The sequence below is a fragment of the Pongo pygmaeus genome, chromosome 6 (assembly GCF_028885625.2).
Source record: "Pongo pygmaeus isolate AG05252 chromosome 6, NHGRI_mPonPyg2-v2.0_pri, whole genome shotgun sequence".
In the NCBI taxonomy this organism is placed as follows: Eukaryota; Metazoa; Chordata; class Mammalia; order Primates; family Hominidae; genus Pongo; species Pongo pygmaeus.
This window is the reverse complement of record NC_072379.2, coordinates 14,688,812-14,707,995: the sequence shown is the minus strand read 5'-3', so window position 1 is coordinate 14,707,995 and position 19,184 is coordinate 14,688,812. Positions and strand designations below refer to the sequence as shown.

The window sequence follows — 19,184 nt, the reverse complement described above, 5'->3', positions numbered from 1 at the left end:
ATGGGCAAATAATGGGATTTTACTGCTGTTTAACTGCAGTTACTGAGATTAAATATCTTCACGTGTATTGGTCATTTTATATATACATATATAAATTTTTTTTTGACACTCTGTCGCGCAGTGTCGCAATCTCGGCACACTGCAACCTCCGCCTCCCGGGTTCAAGCAATTCTCCTGTCTCAGTCTCCCGAGTAGCTGGGACTACAGGCCCACGCCACCACACCTGGCTAATTTTTGTATTTTTAGTAGAGATGGGGTTTCACCATGTTTGCCAGGCTGGCCTCGAACTCCTGACTTTAGGTGATCTGCCCACCCTGGCCTCCCAAAGTTCTGGGATTACAGGCACGAGCCCCCGCACTGGCCATAATTTTGTGTCTCCGTTTATTGTCTTATCTTCCTCTGCCATGTGTCCTCCAATGGCTGTGTTCTCAGGGAGGCTTCTGTGTAATGGCAGAGGAGGTCCTAGCAACTCTAGGTCCACAATGTGGTTCACGATACCTGCCACTCACCTTGCACAGTAACCACATTAGTCCCAGAGCCGAGCAAGAAAGCACACGGGGTATTTGGGTACCTGAAATGGACCGGTTTGGCCAAATTAAGTGATGTAGGTATGATCCAGGCCTCAAAGCCACAATAACGGTTTTGTTTTTGTTTTTGATGAGGTCCCACTCTGTCACCCAGGCTGGAGTGCAGTGGCACCGTCATAGCTCACTGCAGCCTCGAACTCCAGGGCTCAAGCGATCCTCCCACTTCACTCTCCAAGTAGCTGGGACTACAGGCATGCACCACCACTCCTAGCTAATTTTATCTTTTGTAGAGATGTGGTCTCACCATGTTGCCCATGGATGGTCTCGAACTCCTGGCCTCAAGTGATCTTCCCACCTCGGCTTCCCAAAGCAGTGATTACAGGCATGAGCTACTGTGCCCAGCGAGGATTTTATTCTTTTATCTTGAAAGAAATGGTAGTCCTCTTAAGGTTTTTAAGTCATGGAGTGCTGTGCTCACATATACTTCTTTAAAAGATCAGTGTGGCCAGGTGCGGTGGGTCACACCTGTAATCCTAGCACTTTGGGAGGCCAATGCAGGTGGATCACTTGAGGTCAGGAGTTCAAGACCAGCCTGGCCAACATAACAAAACCCCGTCTCTACTAAAAATACAAAGATTAGCCAGGCATGGTGGCAGACACCTGTAATCTCAGCTACTTGGGAGGCTGAAGCAGGAGAATTGTTTGAACCTGGGAGGCTGGGGTTGCAGTAAGCTGAGATTGTGCCACTGCATTCCAGCTGGGGGGATAGAGCAAGATTCTTTCCCCAAAAAATAAATAAATAAATAATCAGTCTGGTTACAGTGTGGGGATATAGGATGGAGGGAGCAGAGTTGAGGCAGGGAGAGACCAATGGGGGTCATGGCAGTCACCTAAACAAGAACTGGTGGCCTGGACTGAGTTGGTGGCAGTGGAGTTAGGTTGTTGAAGTTGGCAGTGCAACCGCTAAGTTAAATCCACAGAACTTGCTCAGGAAAAAGGACAGGTCGAGAATAACTCATAGGTTTTCGGTTTGGGCAGTTGACACAATGCTGCTTTTGGCAGGATGGGGAAACCCGGAGTGGTGGAGTGAACAATGGCCACCCAGAGAGATCAGGTCCTAATTCCTAGAGCCTGGAAATGTCACCTTCTACAGAAGAGATCTGTAGGAATGATCAGGGGAAGGATTTGGAGAGAAGGTTATCCTGGATTATCTGGGCAGGTCATGCATGGCATCACAAGTATCCCTATAAGAGAGAGGCAGAGGAAGGACAAGCGCAGTGACACACCTGTAATCCCAGCACTTTGGGAGGCCGAGGCTGGCAGATCCCTTGAGCCCAGGAGTTCGCAACCAGCCTGGCCAACATGGTGAAACCCCATCTCTACTGAAAATACAAAAATTTGCCAGGTGTGGTGGTGCATGCCTGTAATCCCAGCTACTCAGGAGGCTGAGGCAAAAGAATTGCTTGAACCCAGGAGGCGGAGGTTGCAGTGAGCTGAGATCATACCACCGCACTCCAGCCTGGGCAACAGAGCAAGACTCTGTCTCAAAAAAAAAATGAGAGAGAAGCAGAGGAAGATTAGACCGACACATACAGAAAAGGCCACGTGAAGATGGAGGCAGAGACTGGAATGATGCGGCCACAGGCCAGGAAACACCAGGGCGTGGCAGCCACCACCTGAAGCTGAAGAGGAAAGGGGCAGGTTTTCCCTGACAGTCTCCAGAGGGAGCGCGGCCTTGCCGTCATCGTGATCTTGGATGTCTGGCCTTCGGAACCACGAGAGATTAAACTTCTGTTGTTTGAAGCCACCAAGTTTGTGGTCATTTGTTACAGTAACCACAGGACACCACAGCCACAGGATAAATCTCAGGGATGGGGGAGTAGGAAGATAAGGAGCGCGGTTTTGGACATGCCCTTGACGTCCAGGCGGAGCTGCTGAATGGCTGGAGCTCTAGTGGATGTGGCATGTAAGGGACAGGTCTCCTGCAGAGGGAACTTCTGAGTCATCCCTGTGGAAGGGATGACTGGAGCCATGGGTGTGGAGGTGTAGACAGCCAGAAGAGGCGCCTGGAGGCCCTCAGGCCATGAGTGGCCAGGAGGAGAGGCTGAATCCTTGAAGGAGACTGAGGAGAGGAGGGAGGAGAGTCAGGATTGTGGGGAGGCTGAGGGTTGCTGTTTGCCCCAGCTACTCTCCCTCAGGCCCTCTTATTGGTCTGTGCACCCAGTTTGACTTCCAGTGGCCAGAGCCAGCATCTTGGTTAGAGGGCTACCCCGGAGCTTCCAGAACCCACTTAGCCTGTGGGTGTCGTGAGTCAAAGGGGTATGAGAGCCTAGGCACAGTGGCTCACGCCTGTAATCCCAGCGCTTTGGGAGGCCAAGATGGGAGGATTGCTTGAGGCCCAGACCAGCCTGGGTAACATAGCAAGATCCCGTCTCTACTAAAAATGTAAGTATTAGCTGGGCATGGTGGCAGACACTTGTTGTCTCAGCTACTCAGGAGGCTGAGGCAGGAGGATCGCTTGAGCCTGGGAGGTCAAGGCTGCAGTGAGCTACAATTGCGCCACTGCTCTCTAGCCTGGGTGACAGAGCAAGATCCTGTCTCTAAAACTAAAGACTCGAGGCTGGGCACGGTGGCTCACGCCTGTAATCCCAGCACTTTGGGAAGCTGAGGCAGGTAAATCATTTGAGGTCAGGAGTTCAAGACCAGCCTGGCCAACACAGCGAAACCCCATCCTATTAAAAATACAAAAATTAGCTGGGCATGGGGCACACGCCTGTAATCCCAGCCACTCGGGAGGCTGAGGCAGGAGAAATCACTTGAATCCGGGAGGTGTAGGTTGCAGTGAGCCTAGATCGTGCCACTGCACTCCAGCCTAGGTGACAGAGAGAGACTCCCATCTCAGGGAAAAGAAAAAAAAAAAAAAAGACTCGAGCATAAAGCAGTATGTATAGCGACTAATATTTGCAAATCATTTAAAGAGAAAGAAATAATGTCAAATTTATTATCCTTGATAGCAGTTGAAAGTTCACAGTAATATGGAAAAGGTATACATGGGACTATTTCTGCCCTCGGAAGCGTCTGTGCAGACAGCGTGGTTAGCAGGTGGCAGGAACCATGGGGAGCTCAGTGTGTCCCTGGCTGCCAAGGCCTGGGGGCCGAAGTTTACAAATATACCCCTGGCTGAGGGGAAAGGAACTGGGGTCCTGTTCCCTATCATTACATGTTCCAGGGACACACAGGCCTGAAGACCTTCCTAAACAGTGACGATATCACCTCGGGCGGGACCCAGCAGAAGCCCGCGAGTCCCCGGTGCCCCGCGGGGATGGGCCTGTGGGCCAGCAGGACCCCAGGCGGCCCTACAGCTTGGTGGGCTGCTCGGGGCTGAGGGGGCCAGGCCCGCTGGGCGGGGGCAGCACCATGGGCAGCGAGTTGCTGCCCCTCTCGTGCCAGCAGGTGTCCAGGATGGGGTAGAGCTTGCCCTGGAAGTCGGCCTGGAAGGTGTAGAGTGGCCGCAGGTCATCGGGGCGGTCGGCGTCGAAGAAGGTGAGTTCGCCCTGCTCATAGTGCAGGTAGAGCCCGATGCGGTGGGGGTGGCCAGCCACGGGCAGGGGTACCCGGGGGCAGGCAAAGGCTTCGTACACCCGGCCCTCCTTCAGGCCGATCAGCCACACGCCATGCTCGGGGGACCTGTTCAGCTTGCCCTTACGGCTGGCTGTGCCCTTGATGACCCCCAGGCGCCAGTCGCTCTTGCTGCCCACCACCACCTCCCAGTAGTGGCGGCCGCAGGAGAAGCCGCGGCTGGCCAGGACGCAGGTGCTGTAGTCGAAGCGCTCAGGCTGGCTGGCGCGCCGCTGGGCCAGGAGCCCGCACTGCACCACCGTGTTGCCCTTGGAGAGCTCCAGGAGTGGGTGGGCAGTGGCAGGGTCCAGCTTGAGAGGCTCCGGGGCTGGGAGGAAGATCACAGAGGGTCTGTGAGGCCACGTGGAGGGCAGCAGACCCCGCCCACAGAAGCTGATGGAGGCCCTGAACTCCCCAAGGAGAGGGGCTGTGTCTTCCTCATCTCTCTATCCCCAGGGTCTAGAAGGGGCCAGTACAGGGCTGCTCCCTGAATGAATGAATGAATGAATGTTTTACATAAGGAAGATCAATCACAGACTGATTGCATCCACCCAAGGCAAAAACAGGGTTAATATAAAAGGGAGTGGCTTGGTGGGCTGTGGGGGGCTGAGGTGGCTGGAGAAAGAAATGGACACTGGGCTCAGGGGTTCTGGCCCGCCTGCCTGACGCAGAGGTGCTGTGGGAAGGACTCGGAAGACACCTGTCCTGTGAGCCTACAGCTCAGCCCTCAGGGTTTTCTGGAGAACCCATAACAACTGCAGCTGTTGGATTTGCTAGCCTAGTCAGCCTATTCAAGGACAAACTAGCCTAGCTGAGCTTTTTGCTAGCTACCAGCTGATCCATTTACCCCAGAAATGTGAAATGTGCTCCCCCCTGCCCGCCCCCCACCCCTTCCCGACACCCAAGATGCCGCAAGGAAAGAAGGCCAAGGGGAAGAAGGTGGCTCCGGCCCCTGCTGGCGTGAAGAAGCAGGAGGCCAAGAAAGTGGTGAATCCTGTTTGAGAAAAGGCCTAAGACTTTTGGCACTGGACAGGACTTCCAGGCCAAAAGGGACCTCGCCCACTTTGTGCAATGGTCCTGCTCGGTCAGGGTGCAGCGGCAGACAGCCATCCTCTATAAGTAGCAGAGAGTATCCCCCGCTATTAACCAGTTCACCCAGGCCCTGGACCGCTAAACAGCTATTCAGCTGCTTAAGCTGGCCCACAAGTACAGACCAGGGGCAAAGCAAGAGAAGAAGTGGAGACTGTTGGCCCTGACTGAGAAGAAAGCTGCCGGCAAAGGGGACGTCCCCACTAAGAGGCCACCTGTCCTTGGAGCAGGAATTAACACCATCACCACCTTGGTGGAGAAGAAGAAGGCTCAGCTGGGCCAGGCGCAGTGGCTCATGCCTGTAATCTCAGCACTTTGGGAGGCCGAGGCGGGTGGATCACTTGAGGCCAGGAGTTTGCAAGCAGCCTGGCCAACATAATGAAAAACCCCGTCTCTACTAAAATACAAAAATTAGCCGGGCGTGGTGGCACACGCCTATAGTCCCAACTACTCAGGAGGCTGAGGCAGGAGAATCACTTGTACCCGGAAGCCGGAGGTTGCAGTGAGCTGAGATCACACCACTGCACTCCAGCCTGGGTGACAGAGAGAGACTCTGTCTCAAAAAAAAAAAAAAAAAAAAAAAAGAAGGTTCAGCTGGTGGTGACTCCACGCAGCATGGGTCCCATCAAGCTGGCTGTCTTCCTGCCTGTGCCTGTGTTATAAAATGGGGTCCCTGACTGCATCATCAAAGGGAAGGCAAGACTGGGATGTCTAGTCCCCAGGAAGACCTGCACCACTGTCGCCTTCACACAGGTTAACTTGGAAGACAAAGGAGCTTTGGCTAAGCTGGTGGAAGCTACCAGGACCAATTACAACAACAAATGTGATGAGATCCGCCATCACTGGGGAGGCAGTGTCCTGGGTCCCAAGTCTGTGGCTCACATTGCCAAGCTCAAAAAAGGCAAAGGCTAAAGAAACTGCCACTAAACTGTTGAGTTTTCTGTACATTAAAATAATACAAATTTTCCTTCAAAAAAAAAAAATGTGAGATGTACAAACAGGATTCACAGTTCACAAACTGCAATTTTTTTCCTTCTTTCCTTTCCTTTTTTTTTTTCATTCTTTTCTTTCTTACTGATGAGGTCTCCTCTGTCACCCAGGCTGGAGTGCAGTGGTGCAATCATAGCTCACTGCAGCCTCCCAACTCCTGGGCTCAAGCTATCCTCCTGCCTCAGCCTCCTCAGTAGCTGGGCCCACAGGCACATGACACCACACCCCACTAATTATTTTGTGTAGAGATGGCATCTCACTATGTTACCCAGGCTGGTTTCGAACTCCTGGCCTCAAGCAGTCCTCCCACCTTGGCCTCCCAAGCTGCTGGGATTGCAGGCGTGAGCCACCGTGCCCAGGCCCTTCTTTTCTATAAACCCTATTTTTGCTTTTGGTGGCTGAAATCACTCTGTTAGCAGTCTCCCTTATGTACAAAACAGCATGCTAGTAATAGAGGAATGAAATGTGTTTGAGTTGTTTTTGACAGAGAACAAGAGCTAATAGGTTGGTTCGAAAGTAATTGCGGTTTTTGCTATTACTTTTAAGACCACTTGTCCTTTGAGTAGGAAGGACATTTTTAAAAGGACATTACTTTTTTTTTTTTTTTTTTGAGACGGAGTTTTGCTCTTGTGGCCCAGGCTGGAGTGCAATGGCACGATCTCAACTCCAACCTCCACCTCCCTGGTTCAAGTGATTCTCCTGCTTCAGACTCCCGAGTAGCTGGGATTACAGGCGCACACCACCACACCCGGCTAATTCTTGTATTATTAGTAGAGACGGGGTTTCACCATGTTAGCCAGGCTGGACTCGAACTCCTGACCTCAGAAGATCCGCCCTCCTCAGCCTCCCAAAGTGCTGGGATTACAGGCATGAGCCACTGCACCCAGCCAAAAAGTACATTACTTTTAAAAGTAATGGCAAAAACCGCAATTACTTTTGCACCAACCTAATACCATTTATGAAGCACTAAGCTGCAACACACATATGTCTATATACAAGCTCTGCAGCCTGGCCGGGTGTGTGCTAATAGCCCCACTTTACAGATGAGGAACCTGGGGCTCAGAAATGACACAACTTGCCCAACCACCAGCTAGGAAGGGAGGGAGTGAGTGGGAACCCAAGCTGTTCGGAAACTCAGTCCCATGCTCTCACTAGGACCCTCCACAAACCTCCGTCTGAGTTCTCTGTAGCTTATTCTCTCTCTGATACAATCGATGAACTGCCACCTGCCCTGGGCGGCAGCCCTCAGGAAGGAGGACAGGTCAGGGCCTCACCTGGCAGAACTTTCTGGAAGAGCCTTTTCCACACGGTCAGCTTGATGTCAGCCTGGTGGAGGCCTGGCTTGAAGGAGATGGGGCTGAATGCACCTTCTAAGGGCCGGGCCTGCGGCAGCTCTGCTCTACAGGTGATAGTTAACAGTACAAGAGAGTGATGTATCACGTGGCCCACCCCACCCCTCCATCCTCTGTATGTCTGCCCAGCCAGATCCACAGTGCAGGACTGCAGTCACAATGCCCATCAATGCCCATCATCCCCTCCCCTGCACAGCCCCTTCAGGGAGGACCCATCTCCTTCCTAGAAGGGGAAACGCTCTATAGCAGTGCTTCTAGAGTGCAGGTTTGGGGACCAGCAGTGTTGGTTGGAAAATGGTCCAACCCGTTCTCAGTGGAAAGTCAATGGTCCACCTGGGAAATGGTCAGAAATGCAGGTTCTTAGACCCCACACCAGACCTGCCAATCAGAAACCAATTATGGGGGCCAAGTAATGTGTCTTTTTTTTGAGTCAGAGTTTCACTCTGTCACCCAGGCTGGAGTGCAGTGGCATGATTTCGACTCAGTGCAGCCTCAACCCCCTGGGCTCAAGTGATCCTCCCACCTCAGCCTACCTAGCAGCTGGGACTATAAGCATGTGCCACCACACCCAACTAATTTTTTTCTATTTTTAGTAGAGATGGTTTCGCCATGTTGCCCAGGCTGGTCTTGAGCTCCTGAGCTCAAGCAATCCACCCACCTCGGCCTCCCAAAGTGCTGGGATTACAGGCATGAGCCAGCATGCCAAGACTTTTTTTTTTTTTTTTTTTTTTGAGATGGAGTCTTGCTCTGTCACCCAGGCTGGAGTGCAGTGGGGTGATCTCAGCTCAATGAAACCTCTACCTCCCAGGTTCAAGTGATTCTCATGCCTCAGCCTCCCCAGCAGCTGTGATTACAGGTGCCCACCACCACACCCAGCTAATTTTTGTATTTTTCGTAGAGACAGGGTTTCACCATGTTGGCCGGGCTGGTCTCGAACTCCTGACCTCAAGTCATCCTTCTGCCTCAGCCTTCCAAAATGCTAGGATTACAGGTGTAAGCCGCCGTGCCCAGCCTCTGTCCCTTCATTTAAACCCATGTCTCCTGACCAAATTGTCTCTAAGACTAAAAGAAATGTGAGAAACAAGGAGTCTCCCATAAACAGGGAGTGAGGAAGGCTTGGGAATTGCACGTGTTCATTTGTTGGGTCTAGAACATGGATCCACTCTCTTCCCACAATCTGCAGAGCAAGTTTCAGGCAGGGCTGATACTGCCTGCTGCGCAAGGGTGAGGACAGTAAGCAAGGGATGCCCGGTGCTCCTGGATGTTGCTTCTGGCCATTTCCCACCTCTCCCAGCTCCCACTCCTCCTGATATCCTGCCTTACACCCAGCCACCCTGAACTCATAACCAGAGTCCGCACGCCACTCCCCCTTTTACAGGACCGTTCCCTCGGCTTGCCTGGCAATCTCGGGTCCTGGGCCCTACTCAGCCATCAGGCCTGTGCCCCTCTGCCAGGCCTCCCAGACACCTGCTCCTCCTCTAGTGTTCTGTTTTGTTTTCTGAGACAGGGTCTCACTCTGTCACCCAGGCTGGATCATGCAGTAGCATGATCACGACTCACTGCAGCATCAAACTTTTAGGCTCAAGCAATCCTCCCGCCTCAGCCTCATGAGTAGCGGGGACTATAGGCGCATGCCACCATGCCCAGCTAATTTTTTTATTTTTGTATTTTTTGTAGAGATGGGGTCTTACTACATTGGCCAGGCTGGTCTCGAACTCCTGGCCTCAAGCAATCCTCCTGCCTTGGCTTCCCAAAGTACTGGGATTGCAGGCATGAACTACCCTCCTCTAGTATTTCTGTACCTTGAGTGAACTTCTGCTGTACTAGGTACCCACAGTTCACCATCTGCCTCCCCACCCGTCTGCGAGACCCTTGAAGGCAGGGATGTGACTTTCCTCTGTTTTCCCCAGGCTCAGTTATAGTGCCAGCTGTGGGCAGCTGCTTGGGAGGCGCTGGTTAAGCCGCATGGAGAAACCAGTGGAGCTGAGATGCCCGTGCCCGCAGCCACCAGACCCTGGCTGAGCTCTCTCCAAGGTTATTACCTGGAGGCCATGGAGTGGAACTTCTGGAAGGCAAGAGAGAGGGAGGTTAAGGCTAGAAGGTGGGAAGCCGGGGCACTGTTGGGAAGGGGAAGGCCCTGGCGGGTATGGGGATGGGACACCTCCCTGTCCACTCACCCGGATGAACTCGTGGTGGCCCTCATTGCCAAACTGTTCCAGCACACACTCGGCTTGGGCCAGCCGCTCCCGGGTTCCCTGGGCCTGCTCCAGCTGCATGTCCAGGGAGGCCACCAGGCCACGGGTGTGACCCCCTATCCCCTCCAGGCAGCGGGCCTTCTCCTCGTCCACCAGGTGGTGCAGCTCCTGGAACTCGCGGCGGATCACCCAGCTGAAGACATCCGACTCATTCTGGGACAGGGAGGGCTGGTCACTGCAGAGTCACAGCTGAGCTGCCAGGCTCTGTCTGGCTGGCCTCGGTGTCCCCAGGGCCTTCCTGACCAGGCTGGTCCTGGGACCTGAGTCTCAAGGGAGGCTGCATGGTCTGGCACCAGGCAGGGAGTTCACCCCATGCGTGGGGAGCCCTGGCGGTGGCCATGGGGAGGGTGACCCCAGCTCCCATTTCAAATGGAGTGGCTCTGTTTTGGCCTGTTGTAATTTTTTTTAAGAGACAGGGTCTCACTCTGTTGCCCAGGCTGGAGCACAGTGGCATGACCATAGCTCACTGCAGCCTTGACCTCCCAGCCTCAAGCAATCCTCCCGCCTCAGCCTCCCGAGTTACTGGGATTACAGATGCACACCACCACACCCAACTTTGCCTATTTCAGCTATTAAGTGTGCATGTAAGATTTTGTTGTATCACAGAGTTCCACAACTGAAGGAAAGCAGGAAGGCCCTGGGCGAGCAGGCTTTGCTGTGAGGGAGCCAGAACTCCCTGCAGAACCCTGAGCTCTGCCTCCACCAGGCAGGGCTGATACCGCCTGCCGCGCAAGGGTGTGGAGGGTAAATGAGGGATGCCTAGTGCTCCTGGATCTTGCTCGGCTCCTGTTTCCGTTTCACAGCCACCTCCAGGGCCAGGGCTCCACGCCTCCCAGCCCCATGTGCCTCTCATTTCGGGTGATCAGCCAGGGCCCAGGGCTGCCAGCCTCTCCATGCCTGCGCACCCAGGTACTGGGAGGGCACCGTGACAGGCTGGCAAGGTCAAGCAGGCACAGGTGGCACAGGGGCGGAGGAGTCACACCCATGCTTTGAGCTGTTTACCCCGAGACTCAAGTCCTGGGTTATCTCAGTCTCAAGGACACAGAGGGCAAAAGCCAACTTGGAGCCAGTCCTGACGACAACTGGGTTGAATTCCCCTGAGAGGATTTGCGCTTTCCCCACCCCGCCCCGGAATGCTTTGAGTTCTGGCTTTATATGGAAGGCATGATTTTCTGTAAAGGACCAATGAGAACTGAGCTCTACAGGAAAGTGAAGGTGGCCGGTCCCAGGCAGGGGCAGAGGGAAGGGGCACTCACAACGATTCGGGTCCGGTTGTTCACCAGTTTGGCGATGAGCTCATTCACCTTCTTCTGCTCCTGCTTCAGCTCAGAGATGAGGGCTGCGAGCTCCTCCTGGAGGCAACAGGCCATGGCCCCATGAGCAGCTGATCCCTCTCCTTCTCAGCTCCTTGGATCACCTTCTTGGGAGTATCCCAATGGCCACAAGCACTCCCAGGGAAACCAGGGCGGGAACCAGAGCCACCCAGGTACCCTTGAGTCCGAAACAGGTTAAATTGTTCAAGAATACTCTGGGCGCAGAAGCTCATGCCTGTAATTCCAGCACTTTAGGAGACTGAGGTGGGACTTTACTTGAGGTCAGGAGTTCGAGACCAGCCTGGCCAACATGGTGAAACCCCATTTCTATTAAAAATACAAAAATTAGCCAGGCATGGTGGCACACACCTGTAGTCCCAGCTACTTGGGAGCCTGAGGCACGAGAATCGCTTGAATCTGGGAGGTGGAGGTTGCATTGAGCCAAGATCATGCCATTGCACTCCAGCCTGGGTGACACAGTGAGACTGTCTCAAAAAAATAAAAATAAAAAATAAGATAAATTAAGTCAAGAATATTCTAGGCCGGGCGCGGTGGCTCACGCCTGTAATCCCAGCACTTTGGGAGGCCAAGGCGGGCGGATCACCTGAGGTCAGGAGTTCGAGACCAGCCTCAACATGGAGAAACCCTGTCTCTACTAAAAATACAAAATTAGCCAGGCGTGGTGGTGCATGCCTGTAATCCCAGCTACTTGGGAGGCTGAGGCAGGAGAATAGCTTGAACCTGGGAGGCGGAGGTTGCGGTGAGCCGAGATCATGCCACTGCACTCCAGCCTGGGCAACAAGAGCGAAACTCCGTCTCAAAAAAAAAAAAAAGAAAGAAAGAATATTCTAGGCTAGGCACAATGGCTCATGCCTGTAATCCCAGCATTTTAGGAGGCCAAGGTGGGAGAATCACTTGAGGCTAGGAGTTTGAGACCAGCATGGGCAACATAGTGAGATTCCATCTCTAATTTTTTTTTAAAGAATATTCTGCATTGACAGCAGGAACTTCCCAGGCATAAGAGGGTCTCGATGTCACCCCTCTGCATGACATGGAGAGAGTCACTAAACGTTACAGCTACCAGAAGTCACCAGGTGATGCTGGCACTTCCTGGATTGAATGCTGCCTGTAGGGGACCCCCCAGGTGAACTCTGTGGTCACCAGCAGATCCAGAATTAGTGGGTATTTAATCAGGAGCCATCACAAAAAGGCCGGCGCCAGGTGAGGCTAATTCTAGGGCCAGTGGCGCTCACATGGGCCTGGGTTAAACCTGGTGAATCCCCACGCCTCTGAACACCTGAATCCATTCCTGGTGGGCTTGGACACAGCACGGATTTGTGACCTCCCCAAGCTGACATAAATGCACTTCTCCTGGACTGCCCTGGCCCCAAATCTGACCTAGCCTTAGGGGTGCCAACCAGGACCCCTAGACCACCATCTACTGCACGACTTGACCAGAGCCCCCGTTGGTTTGTACCCATGCAATGTACAGAATTTTTGGCTTGGATCGTGCCCAAGCACCAGAGAGCTGCAAGGGGCTTTCAGGAAGGGAGTTGAGTAAAGAATAAAGCACTTGCTGGCATAAACGGACAGAGTCCTTGCTCTGGAGAACGAGGCATCAGAACATCTCACAGCGGCCTAAAAATGGCATTCCAATGTCACCCTCCCCAGGCAGACAGATGGGACTCATTCCTTCCCCGTGAGAGGAACTAAGTTATGCAAATCAATGCACCCATCCATCGAGCATCTCAAGATCTCAATAAACAGGAGGCAACAGGAACACCTAAAAGAAGGCAATAAAGGAGTGCAATTTAGTTGTATTCTGTGTCGCAGCAGAGAAGAGCCTTGGGATCATCAAAACCCAAATCTGGCTGGGTACAGTGGCTCCCACCTGGAATCTCAGCACTTTGGGAGGCCGAGACGGGCGGATCACGAGGTCAGGAGATCGAGACCATCCTGGTTAACACAGTGAAACCCCGTCTCTACTAAAAATACAAAAAATTAGCCGGGTGTGGTGGTGGGCGCCTGTAGTCTCAGCTACTCGGGAGGCTGAGGCAGGAGAATGGCGTGAACCTGGGAGGCAGAGCTTACAGTGAGCCGAGATCACACCACTGCACTCCAGCCTGGGCGACAGAGCGAGACTCTGTCTCAACAACAACAACGAAAAAACTTAAGCCCAAATCTAAAACAGGGACCCAAGCTGGGCTGCTGGATCCTAACCACAAAGGACAGATAAGCCAGCCTGTTTCCCTCCCTCCTTCCCATCAACGAATAAAACATAAACTCGGCTTCCCCACCTGCAGTCGGCTTCCACCTTCCATACTCCCCTAAACCTGCTCTTGCCAAGATAATCAGTTCTTACTGCTACATCTGACACTTTTCAGTCCTCACAGACATTTCACACACGTGATCTCCTCCTTCAGTCTCTGTCTCTCTGATTTCCGGGAGGGCCACACTCAGCCAGTGTTCCTGCTCTGAGGATTCTTTCTATTCCTTTTTTCAGGGCTCTCTCTCAATCCAGATTTTAAGCCTGGTACCCCTTGGGGTCATCATCAGTGTCTTCCCTTATCACTATGTAGACTCTCCTGGGTTGCTCTTCTCCACCAAAGGGGACTTCAGTGACCACCACGAGGAAGGACCCTCCACACCTCTCGCCCTGAGCCCCATTGCTGTCCTGGTCTGCACGCTCCTCGACCCGACTGCACATCCCCAGGCACCTCCCACCTGCCCACGCCAGATCCTCCCCTGCGATTACTTCATCTGTGCAAGGGGGAATTACAGAGCTGGAGTCAACCTCCCCGTCCCTCACCCTCCTTGCCACACACAGTTGTCAGGGTTTTTTTCTTTTTAAAATTTGTCTTTGGTCTGCCCCAGGCCTTTGTCCCAGTTCCCATCGACTTAGGTCCTGGCACCCTCGTCTCTCACTGTCCTTTTGCCTCACCCTCAAAGCTCCCCTCTGCCAGGGAGATCTGAGCATGTCATCACCAGCTTAAAACCCTCCAGCCCCCGCCTTGCTCCCTCATCCTGTGAATAAACTCCAAATCCCTTCCCGGGTCGCATTGGCCTCTCCATGCCCCGGCCGCAGCTTAGCTCGCTGGCCCTATCTCGCCCCCACCCATGCTCCCTCCAGCTTTATGCTGGGATTACAGGAATGGCCACTGCGCCTGGCCAACAAGGCTAATTTTGCAACTTTTGTAGAGGCAGGGGCTCACTATGTTGCCCAGGCTGGTCTCAAACTCCTGGACTCAAGTGATCCACCCACCTCGGCCTCCCAAAGTGCTGTTATTATAGGCATAAGCCACCCAGCCATGTGTTTTATAACAGGTGTTTTCTATATATAACACCCAGCCAGGTATTATTATTACTCGTCTTAAAGAGTGATCTGCTAGGTTTGGTGATGGCCTATAAAGGCGGGAATTCACTGATTCAGCATTTTGGACATTTACAATGTGCCAGGCATGGCTCCAGGCACTGAAATACACCAGGGGACAAAATGAAGTCCCCACCCTCATGCACCAGAGAGTGCAAACAGGGGAGTATCCAGAAACAAACAAGGGGCCTAGGGCAATGGCACATGCCTGTAATTCCAGCACTTTGGGAGGCCCAGGCAGGAGGCTCATTGGAGGCCAAGGAGTTCAACACCAGCCTGGGCAACATAACAAGACCCCATTTCTACAAAATATAAAAAATGAGCTGGGCATGGTGGTGTGCACCTGTAGTCCCAGCTGCTCGGGAGGCTGAGGTAGGAGGATTGTTTGAGCCTAGGAGTTGGAGGCTGCAGTGAGCCATGATCACACCACTGCACTCCAGCCTGGGCAACAGAGTGAGACGCTGTCTCCAAAAAGAAGAAAAAGAGAGAGGGAGAGGGAGAGGAAGAGGGAATAGGGAAGAGGGAAGGAGAGGGAAGAAAAGAAAAAGGAACAAACCAGAACTGCAAATAAAAAAAACAGGAAGAGGTGAGCACGTGACACCAGGGAGCTCCCATCCTGTGCGTGTAGCTTCAATCCCCGACACCTGGGTTGAGCTGCGGCTAAAACGCTAAGGAATGAATGCGCCAGGGCAGGGCTGGAGGGAAATCGAGGATAGCTGGATCCTTTTGGTGCCAGGTGATGGCGCCAGAGAGCACAGGATCCGGTCCCCGCGGGCCCCTCCAGCCCCCCTGCACCCTCGCTCCCCACCTTCATGCGGCTGTAGACGGTGGAGACGGGCGTGACCGGGTGGTGTTGGTGGGAGCCCAGCAGACCGCAGAGGCCACAGATGAGCTCCTGGTCCTTCTCGCAGAAGAGGCTGAGCGGGTTCCGGTGGTGCACGCAGACCTTGGGCTCCGGGTCCCCAGGGAGCCTCAGGGCTTCGATCACCCGGGCCAGGGAGACGTTGGGCGGGGAGCTGCTGCCGTCCACCGCCTCCCGGCACACGGGGCAGCGCAGCTCGGCGTCCAAGTGGCAGGACAGGGAAACCAGGCAGCCCTTGCAGTAAGAGTGGCCGCACTGCAGCATCAGGGGCTCCTTGAAGACCTCCAGGCAGATGGGACACTGAAGCCGGTCCTCCAGCTCCGGCAGGCTCACCTGCCAAGCCATCCACATTCACTGCCCGGGCTGAAACACAGGCATCCGACCTCAGTCCTGTCCCCTCCCCTCCCCCTGTCCAGCACTCACCCACCACCCTCAACCCTAAGGAGCACCAGAATTTTAGAGGAAACACTGAGTCCTGGATCCCAGTCCTAACCCACATGACCTTGGGCTCCAGTTTCCCCAGCTGTAAAACAAAAGACTGCAGTGAAAAAACTGGTCCCTTGAAGATACCTGTGTGTGTGTGTCTACATTTTTTATTTGGAGACAAGCATGAAAGGGGCCACCTGCAGGGTCATTTGCAGTGACACTAATAATGCAAGGTCCAGCCCCAGCAGGCATCCGGACCTACAACTGGACAGCAAAACCCAGGCAAGCTCCCCACCTTCTAGATCAGTTACCAAACTTTCGAGAAACTGTTGAAAGCAAAAGTATAATAGAGATTCTAGAGGCCCACCTTCAAAGGATCTGCTTCAGGGGGTCTCCAGTGAGACCCAGAACTCTACATTTATAGGTGACACTCCCAGGTAATTCTAGAGAGCCTGGAACCCACAAGGCCTCTACCCTGATCTGCCACCTGCTCCCCTACGAAAGCTTGTCAATGACACAGGAGAAGCACCAGCAGCCCCCAGGGAGAGCCCGACATTGGAATACCTGGCTTCTCACGATCCGCTGGGCCTCCCACTACGGCCTCAAGCCAGCATCACTGGCTTTTCTTCTTCCCAGCAGGGAACAGCAGGCACAGAGTCAGAAGTGGGAAGTGCAGCTGGAGGCCTGCACCACTGCCTGGTCTCTGCCCCTTCTCTCCTCCCCTTTCCCAGCAACACCCCTGTGTCCCCAAGGTCACCAGAATCAGGTGGAAACTGGGTTACATCACGGGACTGGGGAGGCAACCTTTGTTGGGCCTGCTCTGATAACATTCAGGTGCTGGCCTTGCCCTGTGGAGGAGGGGCAGAAACAGAGGGACGGGGTACACCGTCCACACCTCACGACCCCGACAGGAGCAGACAGGTGCTGGGAAACAGTTCTTTCTGAATCTCAATCTCTTGCTCTTACTCTCCTTTTTTTGGGCGGGGGGGCTGGGGGGTGGAGAAAGACAGTGTCTTGCTCTGTTGCCCAGGCTGGAGTGCAGTGGCGTGGTCACAGCTCACAGTAGCCTCCAACTCCTAGGCTCAAGCCATCCTCCTACCTCAGCTGCCTGAGTAGCTGGGACTACAGGTGCATGCCACCATGCCAAGCTAATATTTAAAAAATTTTTTGTAGATACCGGGTCTTGCTTTGTTGCCCAGGCTGGTCTTCAACTTCTGGGCTCAAGCAATCCTCCTGCCTCAGCCTCCCAAAGTGCTGGAATTACAGGTGTGAGCCACCAAGCCTGGCCTCTTTTTTTTTTTTTTTTTTTTAAGATAGTCGAAAGTATCTTTATTTACTTAGATTTTTAAAATCGAGGTATAACATATACAAGTGTGCAAATCTTAACCACACAGCTTGATAAACACTTGATATATATACACCCACTTTCAAGAACAAGATGTAAAGTGTTTCCAGAAAGCTCCCTCCTGCCTCCTCCCAGTCATAACTCCTAACAAGGACAGCCACTGTCCTTATTACCATGTTGTCATGTGGACTGTTTTTGAATTTCACATAAATAGCATCATATAGAATGTACTCTTTTGTGTCTGGTTACTTTCACTCAATAATATTGACTTGTGAGTTTTGTTTTTTTTTTTTAATGTGAAGTCTTTCAACGTTTAGAAATTCAGTGACACTCTGTTATACAGGTTTTGTTTGTTTGTTTTTTGAGACGGAGTTTTGTTCTTGTTACCCAGGCTGGAGTGCAGTGGCACAATCCGGCTCACTGCAACCTCCACCTGCCGGGTTCAAGTGATTCTCCTGCCTCAGCCTCCCAAGTAGCTGGGGTTACAGGCGCCTGCCACCATGCCCGGCTAATTTTTTGTATTTTTAGTAGAGACGGGGTTTCATCATGTGGGCCAGGCTGATCTCAAACTCCTGACCTGGAGTGATCCACCCACTTTGGCCTCCCAAAGTGCTGGGACTACAGGTGTGAGCCACCGTGCCTGGCCTGTTATACAGTTAATGAATATTATGGTCATAATATACAATTGTGGTTTGAATGTATCCTCCTAATTTCATGTGTTGGAAACTTAACCCCCAATGGGGGCAGTATTGAAAGTTGGCTGTAGCCTACGCCTATAATCCCAGCACTTTGAGAGGCCAAGACTGGAGGATCACTTGACGCCAGGAGTTCAAGACCAGCCTAGCAACAAAGCTACAAACCATCTTTACAGCAAATTAAAAACTAAAAAATAAATTAGTTGGGCCTGGTAGTGCAGTTCTGTAATCCCAGCTACTCGGGAGGCTGAGGCAAGAGGATCTCTTGAGCCCAGGGAGTGGCGGCTGCAGTGAGCTGAGATCGTCACTGAACTCCAGCCTGGGCTCAGAGCGAGCCTCTGTCAATCAATCAATCAATCAATCAGTGTCTTGTCTGGGCCTAAATTCTTTAGAACACAATGGAAGAGGGAAAGTGAAAGAAGGTGGAAGTAACCCACAGCCGGGATCCCTAAACCCTGCTGGTGGCAGGTGGCTCTTGTGTACTCACCAGGTTGCCCTGCAATCACATACTGCATCCTTCTTCCTGAACCTGCCCCACGTGCCCCACCACGCAGCCACTCCGAGGGCTCCTTCAAGGGCGGCAGCCCTGTCACTCATGTGTTCCAAAAGTGCTTCCCTGTGCCCTGACGGCCTCGCCATGTGTCCCATCATGCCCCACGCACTCCCACTGTGCGCCCCACCTCGCACCCGTGCCCCATCATGCTGTGCGTGCTCGTTAGGTGCCCCATCATTCCCCGCGCGCTCCCGTTACGTACCCAGCCTCGCGCCCCTGCAAGTGCCCCATCGTGCCCCGCCCGCTCCAATTACGTGCCCCACCTAACCCCCCACGTCCGTGCCCCATCATGCCCCCCACGCTCTGGTTACATGCCCCGCCTCGCGCTCCCGCACGTGCCCCATCATGCTCTGCGCGCTCCTATTACGTGCCGCCACCTCACGCCCCTGCACGTGCCCAACGTACCCTGCGTGGTCCCGTTACGTGTCCTATCATGTTTCGTGCGCTCCCATTACGGGCCGCACCTCGCGCCTCACTGTGCGACTTCTGTAGTTCCAGAGCTCGCGAGGGCCAGGGCCGTTGGCGGCGGTTGGAAGGAAACGATGAGTGCCTCCTCGTGGCCCCAGAATGGAATGCCGCCGTCGGTAGGGGTCTGCCGGGCATAAAGGGGCCTTCGGAACCCCACCAGAGTCACAGCCAGGGAGGGCAGCGGGGCGCACCAGGCCGACGGCTCACACCACAGGGAGGGCAGCTAGGACATGGGGGGAAGCGCCTTAAACCAGGGAGTCCTGGAAGGGGACGACGCCCCCGGCCAGGTGAGGGCCCGGACGCTTCGGGAGCGTCGACGCC

The 19,184-nt window shown here is 53.6% G+C and overlaps 2 protein-coding genes across 11 annotated transcripts in view; one reads left to right on the top strand and one right to left on the bottom strand.

The window, feature by feature from the left end:
• Positions 1 to 3,490: 3,490 nt before the first annotated feature.
• On the bottom strand, positions 3,491 to 19,059 carry TRIM50 (tripartite motif containing 50). 4 transcript variants are annotated; one of them, XM_054493810.1, is made up of 7 exons: positions 18,330 to 18,803; positions 15,323 to 15,739; positions 11,088 to 11,183; positions 9,754 to 9,984; positions 9,619 to 9,638; positions 7,499 to 7,623; positions 3,491 to 4,473 (listed from the first exon to the last, which is right to left on the bottom strand). In XM_054493810.1, exons 2-7 carry the CDS (start codon positions 15,725 to 15,727, stop codon positions 3,884 to 3,886), a joined length of 1,467 nt encoding a protein of 488 aa, XP_054349785.1. In that variant the 5' UTR covers positions 15,728 to 15,739; positions 18,330 to 18,803; the 3' UTR covers positions 3,491 to 3,883. The 4 variants fall into 4 exon arrangements, with proteins under 4 accessions (XP_054349785.1, XP_054349783.1, XP_054349784.1 ...); XM_054493808.1 differs by having other exon boundaries at positions 3,499 to 4,473; positions 9,619 to 9,641; positions 18,330 to 18,746; XM_054493809.1 differs by having other exon boundaries at positions 3,499 to 4,473; positions 9,619 to 9,641; positions 18,598 to 18,704.
• FKBP6 (FKBP prolyl isomerase family member 6 (inactive)) overlaps positions 18,794 to 19,184 on the top strand; it is a 30,584-nt gene continuing 30,193 nt past the window's right edge. For 2 of the 7 annotated variants that reach the window (XR_008503533.1, XM_054493813.1), the window contains exon 1: positions 18,794 to 18,979. Coding sequence is in view for 4 of the 7 variants with exons in the window: in XM_054493813.1 (XP_054349788.1) it covers positions 18,938 to 18,979 (42 nt within the window). In the remaining 3 variants the exon portion in view is untranslated. Of the gene's footprint in view, positions 19,151 to 19,184 lie in introns of all 7 variants that reach the window. The other 5 variants (XR_008503534.2, XM_054493812.1, XM_054493814.1 and 2 more) reach the window with 4 other exon arrangements.